Raw genomic sequence first — 14,781 nt, 5'->3', positions numbered from 1 at the left:
CCCAAATTACCAGCCATCAACGTTGTTTTACACTACCCATTCTCATTACAGAGTGGAAGCAACTTATCCTGCCAGTACCTACAATGAAGTTTCTCATCCTTCTCCTTTCTCCACTTATTTTAAAATTTTCTTATTCCTCCTTAAGATACAGTTATACAGCAGAAATGCCATCTTTTGCTAAGAATGTACCAGTTGTTAAACAGATCCTGAGCAAGTCCATTTACCAGATTTCCCCTCCTGGAATTTTAACTCAGAGACACTACTACTTTCTAAAACTTGAACTGATGGAGTCAGTATGAACAAAAGGCTGTCCTTGGTTGATCTCGCAGAGTTATTTCTTCTTAAAATGCAGGGATACACCTAGTGGAACTAATGTTTTTTACTTCCTTACATAATCCACCAATAGTTGACAGAGGACATCTGACTACAAAAACAGTTGCACCTTGCTTTAAATTCCTTTAGCTTTCCACATCAAGGAGGGAAAATGCCTTCTTTCTTGAAAGGGTTAAAGAAATATCTTCACTGGAGACAGCCTACCTTCCTGTGTAGACAGTCTTACACCTTTTTTTGAGACTGTTGTTTCTGATGTTTCTTCCAGCCAGACATTTTCTCTCATCCAGTATTTCCTCACAGTCTCCATGTTTTTAGTTACTCAGAAAAAGGGCACATGCGCACTAATGCCGAGCTTCAACGGAATCAACCAACGCACCTGCAACACAATCGACGCAAACCTTGATGTTGACTAATTGAAGATCTTCACTCTTTGGCTTTTTATCTCTTGGATATAGAGACCAGCACATATGGGGAACCAAAGAGTATTTCTGAATATTACTCAAGTACAAAGAGAACTTTTTAACGGGAAGTGGGGGTAGCATTTCAAGATCCCTCTCTTGTGAGGAACAATAACAAATCCGGCTGTTCACAGTTATTTTTAATACATCTGGACAGCAGCTTACAGAATGTGAATATTACTGTATCCCATGCAATTGCTTATACTTCAGGTTATTAGCTTCTGGCAGAATGTTTCTGCCAAGAGCCACAGCTACGTTCACCCTGAACAGTAATTTTGCATGAACAAAACTCAATAATGCAGCAACACTCCTAAACACAAGTTTTTGCTTCTTGAATATTCCAAAAAGACTACAGCTTCTTCCCAACAGAATATTTATTGTGCCAACTGTGTGAATTTTATTCAAGTACAAAGATATCAACCTGATAAATGTACTTTAAATAGCCAAGTATACTTGCTATTTAGAAACTAAAAGAAGCCTGATAAAAAATTTAAGCCTCTGTGTTATACAGCAGCCTTTTGAAATTAAACATTTAGCGTTATAGAAAACTCAAGGAGAATGGCTACTTTGCTGATACCCATTTTTTAATAACAAGCTTCAGAAACTAAAGCACTAAGCAAAGAATAAAAACTATGAAACCACTTTTAGCATAAAAGAGGCAGAGCCCAGTAGCTAGACAGTAAGTCTTCTATACCAGAGAAAAGGATTAAGATGCCTATAAAGTATTTCATGGACACACAGACTGCATTGTGTTGAGATGTTTTCCTTGTAAATGCTCAAAGTTTCTTAGCATGTAAATAAAACACATACACAGTCACATTTCAAAACCTTGCATTCACATAGCTTGGTTATTCCAAAAGGCTCCATAAATCATGAAAATGAAATTTTTCATACTATTTTAGAAGTATCAACCATAAGTAAAAAATGCCACTATATTTGTATTTTTTAAAGCCATGTTTTGTTTAGATAACATTGCAAAGTTCTAGAGGAAAGCAGGGTCTGTTGTTAGCAATAAACCCCCAAAAAACCCCACAAGTTTCCTTATGTAGGATGAAGCTACCTTTATTAAAGCTGCCCCTGCTATCCTTCCATATATCCCACTTACTTAGAATTAACTCATTTTAGTCACCTACAATTCTTACTACTTAGTCCATGGTTAAAAGTGACAAAAACAGATTCACTTTAAAATGCAAGTTGCCTCCACAGAATGGTTATGAATTGATGATGCAGAAGTGTAGTATTTTATGGCAAGATCAAGAAAATCAAGTCAGTCAGTCTCCAAAGACAGTACAAGAAGTACATGTTTTAAGTAATGTTAAGAAACTACTTTTTCCAGAAATAACTACAGTTCTTCAAAACACACTATCAACATTGGCCCCACTACACACAAGCACCTCTCTCGTAGCATGTAAATTTTTTCTAAATCATGCGGGTGGATTTTTCAAATAAGGACAGCTAGTGGTCGTCCCCCCCCCTCCATGTTCAATCCAACCATCTTTTAGAGATTGCCACTGCAGAAATGGTTTATTGAACAGCTGCACTTTTAGCTAAATAGAACAACATTTTTAACAATAATATTAAGAAAACCAAAACCAAGTACAAATTTAAAGCTGTACAGATTCAGAAACTGGTACTCAAGCACCTGCACTGTTCCTTCAGCAAAAGTGGCAACTGAAGGAGAAGGGTGGAATGGACAATTACGAACGTGAACCAGTATGTCCATGAGTCAGGGCTCTTAGATAATCCATTTTGAATTGCATGACACAGACACACACTCATGAATCGGTTCCCCGAGTGGCATCATTTGCTGGGAGTCCTACAAATTCTGTGCCTGTTATTCTCACCTTCACCACAGTACACAAAGATCACAAACTTTTCTGGCACAGAATTTATAGAAATTAAAACTCCAAGATGAAGACAACAGATCATGGGACTTGAGTTATCACCTCTCAGAGCAGACTGTTTTAGGGTAAAAGGCCATTTTCTCTTTAAACATATGCCATTGCAGTTGTCACTGTAGCATATGGGAAGGCAATAGGTACTTGGGATAATGAGTACAAGTAAAAGTAATTAAAAAGTACTGATCTCCAAAATACAGCACCTCATTTAAAGCCTAGCATAGGATATCTGTCAAACATTAGAGACAACAGCTCCACGGAGCATGTCCCAGCAGTTGTGCATTAACACAGGAAGTCAAGAGCAGGAGAGCACAGCACCCTCCGACCCCACCAGTGTCACACCAATAGTCCTCGATGTGTAACATTACAAACATCAGCAAGTTTGCTGGAACAAACTGTCTCCATCAGCAGGCAACCACCCAAGGTGAACGTGAGCTACCCAACCTGAGAAATAATCTGGACGCAATTATGACTTTACTAGAATTTTACCAGTACCTCTTCCTCCGCTTTTCCTTCACCAACTAGATAAGGGCAAACTCAACTTCAGTGAACATCTACATCAACATGTCGGCCAAGTGACAGCTGATTTCTAAGAAGTTGGAAGCATTCTTTACATAGCTCTTTCACTTTACTTGAGATTACAAGCAGATGATCACTGACAAAACACCAAATGCATGACTACATTATCTGTTAGAATTTGCACTGTGGAACATTGCAGAAATAAAGAGGGATGCTCTATGTGCCACTTTGTGAGCTCCAAAATCAAGAATGATGTATGGAGGACTGTACTTAAACAATGATTAGATCCCTTCATATCTATAGATAGCATCCTCAGCCTAACCCCATTTCCCTCTTGAATTAAACAACCTGCTCTTTTGGCAAGTGTCTACCCTGAAGCAGCAGTTATAGATGCATTACTTGACATGTGGTAAACTGTGCACGTTCTCACATTTAACCTAATACTAAAGCAAGTCTGCAGTTATTCACCTGTGTCTTGAAGTTAATCCATTTCTAAAAGGCAGAGTCTGTGACAAGTGCCTGTTTTTCCCTTTGTGAATGGTCTGAGAAGGGAGAAGCAAGAAATTCTAGGAATTGATTAGGAGGGCTATGATGGCAAATGGATATAAAAAACACAACTAAAGATTCCAAATCACAGTAACCAAATTAGCGATCTCAATGCTTCTGTATATGGGCACTCATTTATATAGTCATGTTTGTCTTTACTGTGCCTTTCCGCACTGTTTGCTATAGGATCTTAGTGTTGCCAGACCTGCATAAAACACTTGTCCGAGTACTGAAGTACCACTTGCAGACTAGCAAGTCAATAGCTACAAGCTGATCCTAGACTTGAAGGTGAAACCCAGTAAGAAGATACTATCAAAGAATCATTAAGGTTGGAAGAGACCTCTCCAGCGTGCCTAGTCCAACCCCCTTTACAGGGTCAGCTGAACCAGGTTACTCCTGGCCATGTCCAGTTACATTTTGACTATCTCCAAGGAAGACAACTTCACTACCTCTCTGAACAACCTATTCCCACATTTGCCAGCCCCCATGACAAAAGTGTCTTTTCTTTTGCTCAAATACTCTCTTGTATTTTAAATTGTGCACATAATACCTTGTCTGTTCACTGGGCACCAGTGAGAAGCATCTGGCTGTCTTTTTTTCACTCTTGCCTTCAGATATCTATACACGTAAGATCCCACCTGAGCCTTCTCTTCTTCAGGTTAAACAATCCTAGCTCTCAGCCTCTCCTTGTATGCCAGACTCTCCAGTCCCTTCATCAGCTTCACAGCCTTTCTCTGGACTCTTTCCAGTATGTCCAGCTCCTCCTGTACAGGGGAGCCCAGAATTAGACCCTGCACTCCAGATGTGTCTCACCAGAGCTGAGGAGAGGATAAGGATCACCTCTCTTGACCTCATGGTAGTGCTTTTACTAATGCAGCCAAGATGCTGTTGACCTCCTTTGCCACAGAGTACATTGCTGGCTCATGTTCAGTTTGCTGCCTATGAGAACCCCCAGGTCCTTTTCTGCAAAGCTGCTTTCCAGTTGGTCAGTCCCCAGCCTATACTAGAGCATGGGGTTATTCCTCCTAAGGTGCAGGACCTGGTATTTCCCTTTGTGAAGCTTCCTTTCAGCCCACTTCTCCAGCCCATCAAGGCCTCTGAATGACAGCACAATCCTCTCGTCCATCAGCCACTCCTCCCGGTTTTATATCATCTGCAAGGTTGTTGAGGGGTACACTGCCCCACCAAGTCATTAACGAAGAGATTACATACTACTCGCCCCAGTGTTAACAGCTTGGGGACACTAGTGGGACTTCATGCTGCTGATCACAACACTTAGCCTGGCAGTTCAGCCAGTTTTCAGTCCACTTTACTGTCTACTAAGCTGTACTTCAACAGTTTGTCTGTTTTACAGGAGACAAGTGTCAAAAGCCTTACTAAAGTCAAGGTAAACAGTATCAACTGCTCTCCCCTTGTCCACTGAGGTAGTCATTTTGTCACAGGATATCAAGTTAGTCAGGCATGACTTCCCGTTCATAAATCCATCCTACCTACTCCCAGCTACACTTTGTCCTTTGTGTAATGGTTTCCAAGATTATTTGCTCCATCAGCTTCACAAGGATGGAGATGAAGCTTACTGGCCCACAGCTCCTCAGATCCTCCTTTTTGTACTTAGAATCCTAGAATCGTCTAGGTTGGAAAAGACCTTTAAGATCATCCAGTCCAACCATTAACCTACACTACCAAGTCCACTCTAAACCAATCAAGGGTAGACTAGACTAAACCATGTCCCAAAGTGCCACATCTACCCATTTCTTGAACACTTCCAGGGATGGAGACTCCACCACCTCTCTGGGCAGCCTGTTCCAATGCTTGACCAACCCTTTCCATAAAGAATTTTTTCCTAATTTCCAACCTAAACCTCCCCTGGCGCAGCTTGAGCCCATTTCCTCTCGTCCTATCGCTAGCTACTTGGGAGAAGAGACCAACACCCACCTCACTACAACCTCCTTTCAGGGAGTTGTAGAGAGCGATAAGGTCTCCCCTCAGCCTCCTCTTCTCCAGGCTAAACAACCCCAGTTCCCTCAGCCGCTCCTCATAAGACTTGTTCTCCAGACCCTTCACCAGCCTTGTTGCCCTTCTCTGGACACGCTCCAGCACCTCAATGTCTTTCTTGTATTGAGGGGCCCAAAACTGGACACAGTATTCCAGGTGTGGCCTCACCAGCGCCGAGTACAGGGGAACAATCACCTCCCTGCTCCTGCTGGCCACAGCATTCCTGATACAAGCCAAGATGCTGTTGGCCTTCTTGGCCACCTGGGCACACTGCTGGCTCATGTTCAGCTGGCTGTCAAACAGCACCCCCAGGTCCATTTCGGCCAGGCAGCTTTCCAGCCACTCTTCCCCAAGCCTGTAGCATTGCATGGGGTTGTTGTGACCGAAGTGCAGGACCCAGCACTTGGCCTTGTTAAACCTCATACAGTTGGCCATGGCCCATCGATCCAGCCTGTCCAGGTCCCTCTGCAGGGCCATCCTACCCTCCAGCAGATCGACACTCCCGCCCAGTTTGGTGTCATCTGCAAACTTACTGAGGGTGCACTCAATCCCCTCATCCAGATCATCGATAAAGATATTAAACAAGGCTGGCCCCAAAATGGAGCCCTGGGGAACACCGCTCGTGACCGGCTGCCAACGGGACTTAACTCCATTTACCACTACTCTCTGGGCTCAGCCACCCAACCAGTTTTTTACCCAGCGAAGACTACGCCCGTCCAAGCCATGAGCTGCCAGCTTCCCAAGGAGAATATTATGGGAGACTGTGTCAAAAGCTTTGCTAAAGTCCAGGTAAATGACATCCACAGCCTTTTCATCATCTACCAGGTGGGCCACCAGGTCATAAAAGGAGGTCAGACTGTTCCCTCTGAGAAGAGCTTCTCTAAGAGTCTGCTAGCTGTTTTAGAAACACTGAAGTCAGCTAACTGACAAACCAAGTCAAACACACTGTCCTTACAAGACACTAAAAGATCAGCTGAGAAAGATAAATATTGAGCTCAGAATGCAGGTCTGTTCCTTAAGACTTGTATCACAAGGTCTCAGCTCTTGTTCAGACCAGCCATTCCCTCTCCTTTCTCCAACCCTAACAGGCAAGTGGAGCCTGATACAGTACTTTTTACATTTGTGAGCTTTGTCTTTTATGTAACCACACTCGCTTTACACTACTTCATCATGACCAAGAGTTTTCACATTTAAGAAGCCCAGGCTATATTTACAGCAGTCCCTAGACACTGCCATATAGCAAACAGAAGGAAGACATAGCCAATTTCTTCACAACATACAGTGGTTACTTCAAGAGTCATTTGAAACAAACATACAATGATGAACATTATTCTTACTAAATGTTGTTTTTTAAAAAGAACAAAGCCATCACAACAGTGTTTGTGAAATGATTTCTCTAAGATGTTGTAGGTAAAAAGTTATCTATGACTAAGTATCAGCAATGAAGTACCACTGAACATAGTCTCTATAGTATTACAAACTTGGTCTGAATGAGAGACTCTGGAAAATACAGTGAGACTCAGTCTGACAGTCTCTATCACCCTCTAATGATCTTTTCTTCAGTTTGAAAGACATCAAATCTGGCTTGCGTACCAATGTAGCAAGTTAGGAAGTGATTACTGCATGCCTTTGGTATCTGCAAACACGGAGCATAATAACAATAACTTGAAAAAGAACTTGAACTCTTTACATAACACATCCTTACTCATCCACATTACCTGTAGAAAAATCAATTGCCAATATGATAGAAAATGATAAAACAAACATCTCCTTTTCAGCTGGCCTTTGTCCAACATTTCCTCCTGCAAGTCAATGCCCCTCATTTTCTTCTTATTTCAATATCAGAGTAATATTATGCTACAGCATGGTAGAGAAGTGCACTCAGGATACTGAACAGCTGGCATGATTTACTTATACAGTATTTTAATAATCAAAAGCTCTATCCACAGCACAATACATTTGATCACATTTAAATGGCAGTACAGTTTCTAAGCAAGACATTTGTTAGCTCCATTTCTTCAAGCTTCTCACCCTTCAGTCTCTACTACTTATATTTCCTCCAGTCTAGGTGGCTTGACAAAGAAGAAAGTCAAGTAGCATGTGAACTGTTTTTTATCAGACCAGCATAACAGCACAAAACCTTAAGAATCACAACCTCATTTGAAGAATTTTGAAGGATTAAACAATTTATCAGATAACTCCCTTCTAAAATGAGGGAGAAAAACATTAGTCAGATCACTGCTTTGCAAACAGTAAAGGACCATAGGATCTGCAACAAGTTCCAGTAGCATGTACAATAATTTACAGCAAAGCAAGCTTAAGACTTTCTCCCCCTCAGCTTCCAGAGTTATTTTATAGTCTGCCTTAAGTACCTCTGCAACATAATTATCTCAAATCTCAGTGGGTTAACAACTCACTCCTAGAAGCTAACAAATAATATTGCTGAGACTGATGAAACATCCAGCTAACTTGCTTATTCCACGTTTCACCACAGTTACCTTCTCAAGCATCCATGTTTCAAGCAGGTAGCAAGTCTTCAACAGCTTCCTTTTCAACCCAGTTGTGCAGTCAAATATAAGCCTCTGCACATTGCAAACTGAACACAAAGCCAATGTATATATGGGTTTTTCTGCTCCAGAATTTTAGGGAAGATACACTGCATAACATATAAAGTATACTTTAACTCATTAGGGACTTAAGGAAGATTTTACCTCAAAAGAAGTCTTTGAGAGTGCCAAAAAGCAACAAAGCTATACATAATCTTTCTTTACTGAACAGATTTCAGATCCTCATGCCTTTGGTTGCTCAAAGAAAATCTCTTCCAGCAATAACCTTAAGATTTTTTTTTTTTTCATGAAACAAACAGATTTACATTATTGTACTATGGTGTCTTTCCCACTTACGGGACCCTTCTATGACTTCACGCAACTGATCTTAAACAATAGTTCTACTTTAAGTGTGAAGGAAGATCAAAAACATCTTTCCACCTTAACCAAAGTAAGGCATATTCTTTAGTGAAGTGATAAAGAACCAGTTGTACTCCACACCTTCCTCCACTTAATATTTGCACAAGTATGTAAACAAATTCCAACGAGGTAGCTGAACAAGTGACATCCCCCCCACCCAGTTAGCACTTCAGTTATTTCAGTTTTGGTATTTTGGTGCAACATACATTAATTCTTTCCAGAAGCAACTGGTAAAGCTTGCTTCAACATTAGTTTCATAGATATGAAGTACTCGTGTAATGGACACTTTGGGAACAAGTATAAACAGTTCCCAACACACCCCAGTGAAACAGATGGGACACAGAGTAGGCACCTTCCAGTTCAGACATCTATACTTAGATAACAATAATATAGGTGTCTGTGCTCCCTCTACAATCAAAACCGATCTATCAGATCTACCTAGCACAGTCAAAAGGAGCCTTGATAGCTGTTCAACTGATCCTATGTAGGAAACCACATACGGTGGTGAGCTGAACAGTTCTCCATGTCCACTGACATAAATTCATATGCTTGAACCTGGAACTTAACATCATTCCTTGACTGTTAAAAACACATTGCAGAGAATTTGGGAGACAAACCACCAAACTGAAAGTTTTTAAAATCTGAACACGCATCTGCCTAAAATAATTCACCTACCCAAAAAACCACAGAACCAAGAAAACAGAACTAAAGTAACTACTTCAGCCATCTTTTTATTTGATGACAGTCATGCCAGATTTATTTTGTCAAAAGTTATGCTTAGCATACAAGAACTATACTTTTTTCATTTAATTGAGTACACTGAAAATTATTATCTGAAAACAGGAATGTACAGGAGCACAATACACCCTTTATGATAAGCTATGCAAATATAATTCTATGGGCTTTTTCCTATTCCTAGAAATGTTAAAACAACAAAAACACTACCTTCTCTGTCATCAGGATCCTTTATTTAGACACAGCTTATTGGTATCCAGTGAGGTCTCAGAGAAGACTTCAAACAATACCACATGAAACTGAGTCAAGTATCAGACACACTTGTAGTCTCCCTAAACCAACTCAGAGTATAATATGTAAAATATGTAAAAATAGTACCAGAAGGATTTTGTCAAATAATTCTCAAAACAAAAATGAGTATAACTGAAAGAAAGAAGTGTAATGTTTGGCCAACTTGTAAATTAAAAATTACTCCACTGTATTCTTGGTGGATTTGATTACTCATTTGTTGAGCAATTTACCTTTTAGACTCCTTAATTGCTTAAAGGATCAAGTCAATGCTAACATACTAAAACACCGCTAGTTGATCATCAGTTGACCATCATAAAATACAGCCTAACTTTAACTCCTTAGACCAAACATCAGAATTTTTCCCACCTTATTTTCTGATGTTACTTCCACAACTTCAGCAAGTACAGCAAATCTAGTTTAGAACTTTGTCACAACAATGTCTGTATTGGAATACAAAGCATAACTTCCAACCTATAATCATGGTATTCAAAGTCCTTCTAAGCAGTGTAAGTACTGAAGTGTTTCTAAAACTTCCCCTAATAGTCTTCACTTCGATCTGGGCAAGTCCTAAAGCTTTACAGCTCTGTGTACCTGAAGCTCCATTGCACTCAAAACTGTTAACTCATGTTAGTAGACTAGAATCTGTTTTTGAACTCAAAATATGCCAGCCACTTTTATTTAAAACATTTAGTATGAAGTACCAACTTATAGCAATCAGGTGACAAACGACATTTTCCTGAACACATCTGACAAATATTTGCCTTCTGTACAACCACCTTTTTTTTCCTTGCCCCCTCCAAACAGAGGGGAGATATCAGTATTTTTCTTCTAGAATCAGCTAGTCTTTACATTACCTTTTGGCCTACATTTTTTTTTTTTTACCTACTATTCCTTCTGGATTCTTGCAGGTATTGAATTAAGTAATTTACATTTTTGTTTCTTACATATAAAATATTGCAGCACTATTTTTTTTATCCCAGTTAAGTACATACAAACAGAAAACTTCTATTAATATAAATATTGCTTATTTCACCTTTTTCCCAAAACCATGGTTTATGAAAGATCCTGGACCCACCTGGAGTTCTAGAAAGGAGCTTTCTAGGCTTAAATAGCAACTCTTTCATAAAATCCTCATATCTATGCCACTTCAAAATGCAACTGCAGTTGACTACACCAAATTACACCTGTTTTCAAAGAAATAAATGGGGGACTGTTCATTCTCAACTTGCTGAGAATTCAGTAATTCGCTAGGTATTTTCTAGTAGGCATAACAAGATCATGACTACAATTCTTTCCATTTTCAAAGTATACCAGTACTTTACGTGAGAAGCTAGTATTAAGCACCAACTTAGACAAGTTTGATACTGAAATACAACGTTTTCCTGAAAGGTGTAGCACATTAGTCTGCCACAATTTTCTGCCCCCTAACCCCCACAATTTTAGAGAAAACTAAAATTAACTGAGAGACCAACATTAAAGTGTCTCTTGGTTTCAAAGATCCTTCTGTAACACTATAGTTACCTGAAAATCCAACCAAGCGAAATGAGAAAGAGACCTTGTCTTGGTAAAAGAAGGACAAGGAAGAAGAGGAAAACGCTTCTGCAGAAGTTAGCAGCACAAACAAATCCAAGCCTGTTTGGAAGCTGTGAGGCTCTTGGTTTTAATTTTAATTAGGTTTTAGGATTAAGCTGGCAGTTCTGAGCAGCACTGATTTGATACAATGAAGATAACTAGCAACACAATGCACCTTTCTGGAAAACTCTGCCCCAAAACATGGTAGTCCTCTTTTTTTACCCATCACGTCAAAAACAATTAAGTACTAACTAAAAATCTTTTCACACACCAAATGAGTTTATATGTATCTTAACTTCTAGATTTTCATACTTTAAATAGCAGAGGTAAAACTTTCACAGCACTGACTGTACACTGACTGTCTAGACAGAAGTATCATCATCATTTCAAAAATTTCAATGCAGTTTCAAAAGTTTATATTGAAAAGTATGCATTAGCAATAGGCACTGTAGCAAAGCTTGTACTATACATGATACCAGAATTTACTAAAATTATGTCAACCATGGAAACACAGTACAGAATACATTCTCCAGACAGAAGTGTATTGAAAATTTCATGTTAGGACAACTAGCAAAGAGACTCACCGAAAGAATAATAATTTTAGTCCAATTAAAGGAATAGCCACTGCTGGTTGAAAAGCTGCATCACATATTTAGGGGTTTTCCAGCTACAAAAACCTCTTTTTACCTAGACATGAATGTACTAGAATACCCAGAGTTTTATTGCCTGCAGCAAACCTAGCAACATCTGAATAGACTGACCTTTATTTTATTTTCTACACATTTTAATAACATACTTTAGTTTGAAAATTTATTTTTACTATACCTGACTGACAAGCTTGGAACAAAGAACTACATGTGAAAAAACAGTTCTAATGTGACACAATTTTGCCAAAACTGTGAGAGTTTAGAAGTCCAAATATTAAACACTGAAATTTTAGCTCAAGACTGAAATGGGAAACAAGCCTTTGTGATAAATACTAACATATTCATGTATTCATGCTATTCAGAAATGTATGTAGAACAACAGCCAGTGTGATAGTTTAAAACCGTGACTTCTGGTGACATCATAAACCATAAGTTGAAAAATATCCTGACACACTTGCACTCAAAAGTACATAAAAATAAAGTTACTGGTTATCTTTGATTTTTCAAGGACTTCAGTGCATTCTGCACCAATCTGACTTCAAGCATTTTGACATCAACTGTCTACAGAAGTGAAGTTTCATACATATTAAGCATCATCAAGGGATCATTCACATATGAGAAAATAGCACATTAAGGAGAAAAATGTTCAGCAACAGCTACTGGTAAGTTACAGGAAAATTTATATAAAGCCAGTTAGATAGTCTATTAGAAATTCAATATAGAAGACTTCATTAAAACCAAATAAATACTAAATTTTACCTTTTCTGGATTGTAATATAAAGATTTCAAAGTGGTAAACAAGGGTGGGCAGCCTTTACTGAAGTTAACCCTCAGGAACTTATCCATTAGTTGTCTAAATTTTTCACCTAGAAACAAAAGTGTATTTGGTTATATGTCAGTGATTGCAAGTGTTATATGAATATAAGCACTAATTGCTGTGCAAGTCTGGATAATAGAGTAACTGAGAAACTGCAATTAAGGGTTTTCATCTTTCCTGTTACTTAAGAACAAGATGCAAATATGCTCCAGATAAAAAAAAAAAAAAGATCAGAGTAAAATGCTTAAGTTGCTAGTGTTTAGGAAACTGCTGCCAAAGACATGGTAGCAGTCCTCAAACCCGTAAAATCTATTAAAAAGAGAAAGTATTAAGTGCTGGCTGCAGAGGATGTAGCAAGGGCTATTTAAACAAACATCGGAAAAAATTATAATGGTAAGAATAACTAAGCACTGGAATGGATTACCTTGGAGATCTTGTAAAAGCTCCATCATTGGAAGTTTTTATGATTAAGTTAGACAAATGTGTGTTAGGAATAGTGCAGATATAAATTATCCTGCTTTGAGGAAGAAGGATGGATGAAATGAACCCTCTACCTCTCTTCTAGTCCTATTTTTTATGAGTAGGACATGACTTCCGATGATAATATGATTGTTTCTGGAATCAGAAACAGAATAGAAGACTGGGTTTCAGAAGGATGAGTACCATATCAGAATCATCTTTATCAAAATACACTTGCAGAAAGCTAAATATCTGATTTAATTATGTTTTCAGGTAAAAATTACAGTACTTGCAGTACGCCACCTTTCTGAGAAATGCTGTTCCAAAAAAAAAAAAAAAAAAAAGCAGAGAAGATATCCAGAAGATCTTCTCTTCTAAGTGAAGATATCCAGTCAGGAAAATAGCCAGCTTTCATGTTTTTATTCTTATGATGAAAAGTGGTTGTTTTCAATTGTTTCAACTTTGGGTGTGTTTTAGGGGTTTTTTTATAATTTTTAATTGGTTTTATTTGCTTTGCATAGGGATGAAGTTGCTACACTTCACTACCTACTCTGCTGTGGACTTCTCTAATTCTTTAAACAAGGAAGTAGTACACTTCACATAATGCTAACATACGCACAAAACTGTTGAAATAAACTTCAATTCATTAAGAACACATAAATTCGATTAACAGATTGTTTTACAGATATTCAGAAAATGAAAACACTACTGCTTTGCATATAACATTATGTACTTCCACCAATTCTTAATTGTCCTACACTTACTGTTATCAGCACTGTTACTGAGACTAGTAAAAGTAACTCATGTTCTCACTCGCTGTACTAAAACAAACTCCTGTATATAGAAACTCCTACTACCTGTGGATGGGGATCCATAACTGGACTATAAGCACATGCTTTATAACAGGTGGATTAATTAAAACTTGTTTTCTCGCACTACAAGAAGCTACCCCATATGACAAAAAATCCTTCTCAATTTCTTCTGTTGAATTATTTGTATTTATACTCTTGATGGAAGAATTATAATTCAGAATTTAGGAAAGCAAGATTCAAGTTTTCATTAAGTACATATTTATTTATAGACAGCAGAACAACTTTAAAACAAAGTCTGAAAAATGCAAAACACACAGCTAGGCACCTACCCATGAGATGAAGCCAAGCTCAGAATTTAGTCTGAGGCACAGAAAAGACCTGACCACAGGAACAGGGAATTTGCAGCAGCATAAACAAATCTTAAACTGGATGGCCAGACTCCAACCTCCCACACCCTTGATCAGTCTGAAAATTAACTGTAACAGCCTTCTTCCATAAAGGCAGTTTTCAGCTGGACCAAGGAGCTGATTTGTATCAAATACAAGGTTATTAAAATGCAATGCATGGCAAGGTCTGGGAAGGACTGCCCTTTTAATACCAGCCTGCACTTCAGAGTATTTTAAGCCAATTCTGAATCGGTGCTGGTTGCAAGTAACTGGTCAGTGACCACACTGGAACAGCAACCTCAAGGAACCAAAAATTCTGTTCTCTTGGAATCCGCAAATACATGTCT

The 14,781-nt window shown here is 38.7% G+C and overlaps 1 protein-coding gene across 1 annotated transcript in view; it reads right to left on the bottom strand.

Moving 5' to 3' along the window:
* NAA16 (N-alpha-acetyltransferase 16, NatA auxiliary subunit) overlaps positions 1-14,781 on the bottom strand; it is a 73,442-nt gene that overhangs the window by 25,827 nt on the left and 32,834 nt on the right. The window contains exon 9 of the mRNA XM_075708922.1: positions 12,720-12,826. Coding sequence (XP_075565037.1) covers positions 12,720-12,826 — 107 coding nt within the window. The remainder of the gene's footprint in view (positions 1-12,719; positions 12,827-14,781) is intronic.

This window comes from Pelecanus crispus, chromosome 1, assembly GCF_030463565.1.
Source record: "Pelecanus crispus isolate bPelCri1 chromosome 1, bPelCri1.pri, whole genome shotgun sequence".
Classification (NCBI taxonomy): domain Eukaryota; kingdom Metazoa; phylum Chordata; class Aves; order Pelecaniformes; family Pelecanidae; genus Pelecanus; species Pelecanus crispus.
Note: the sequence above shows the minus strand (reverse complement) of the source record. Positions and strands in the feature narration are given on the sequence as shown.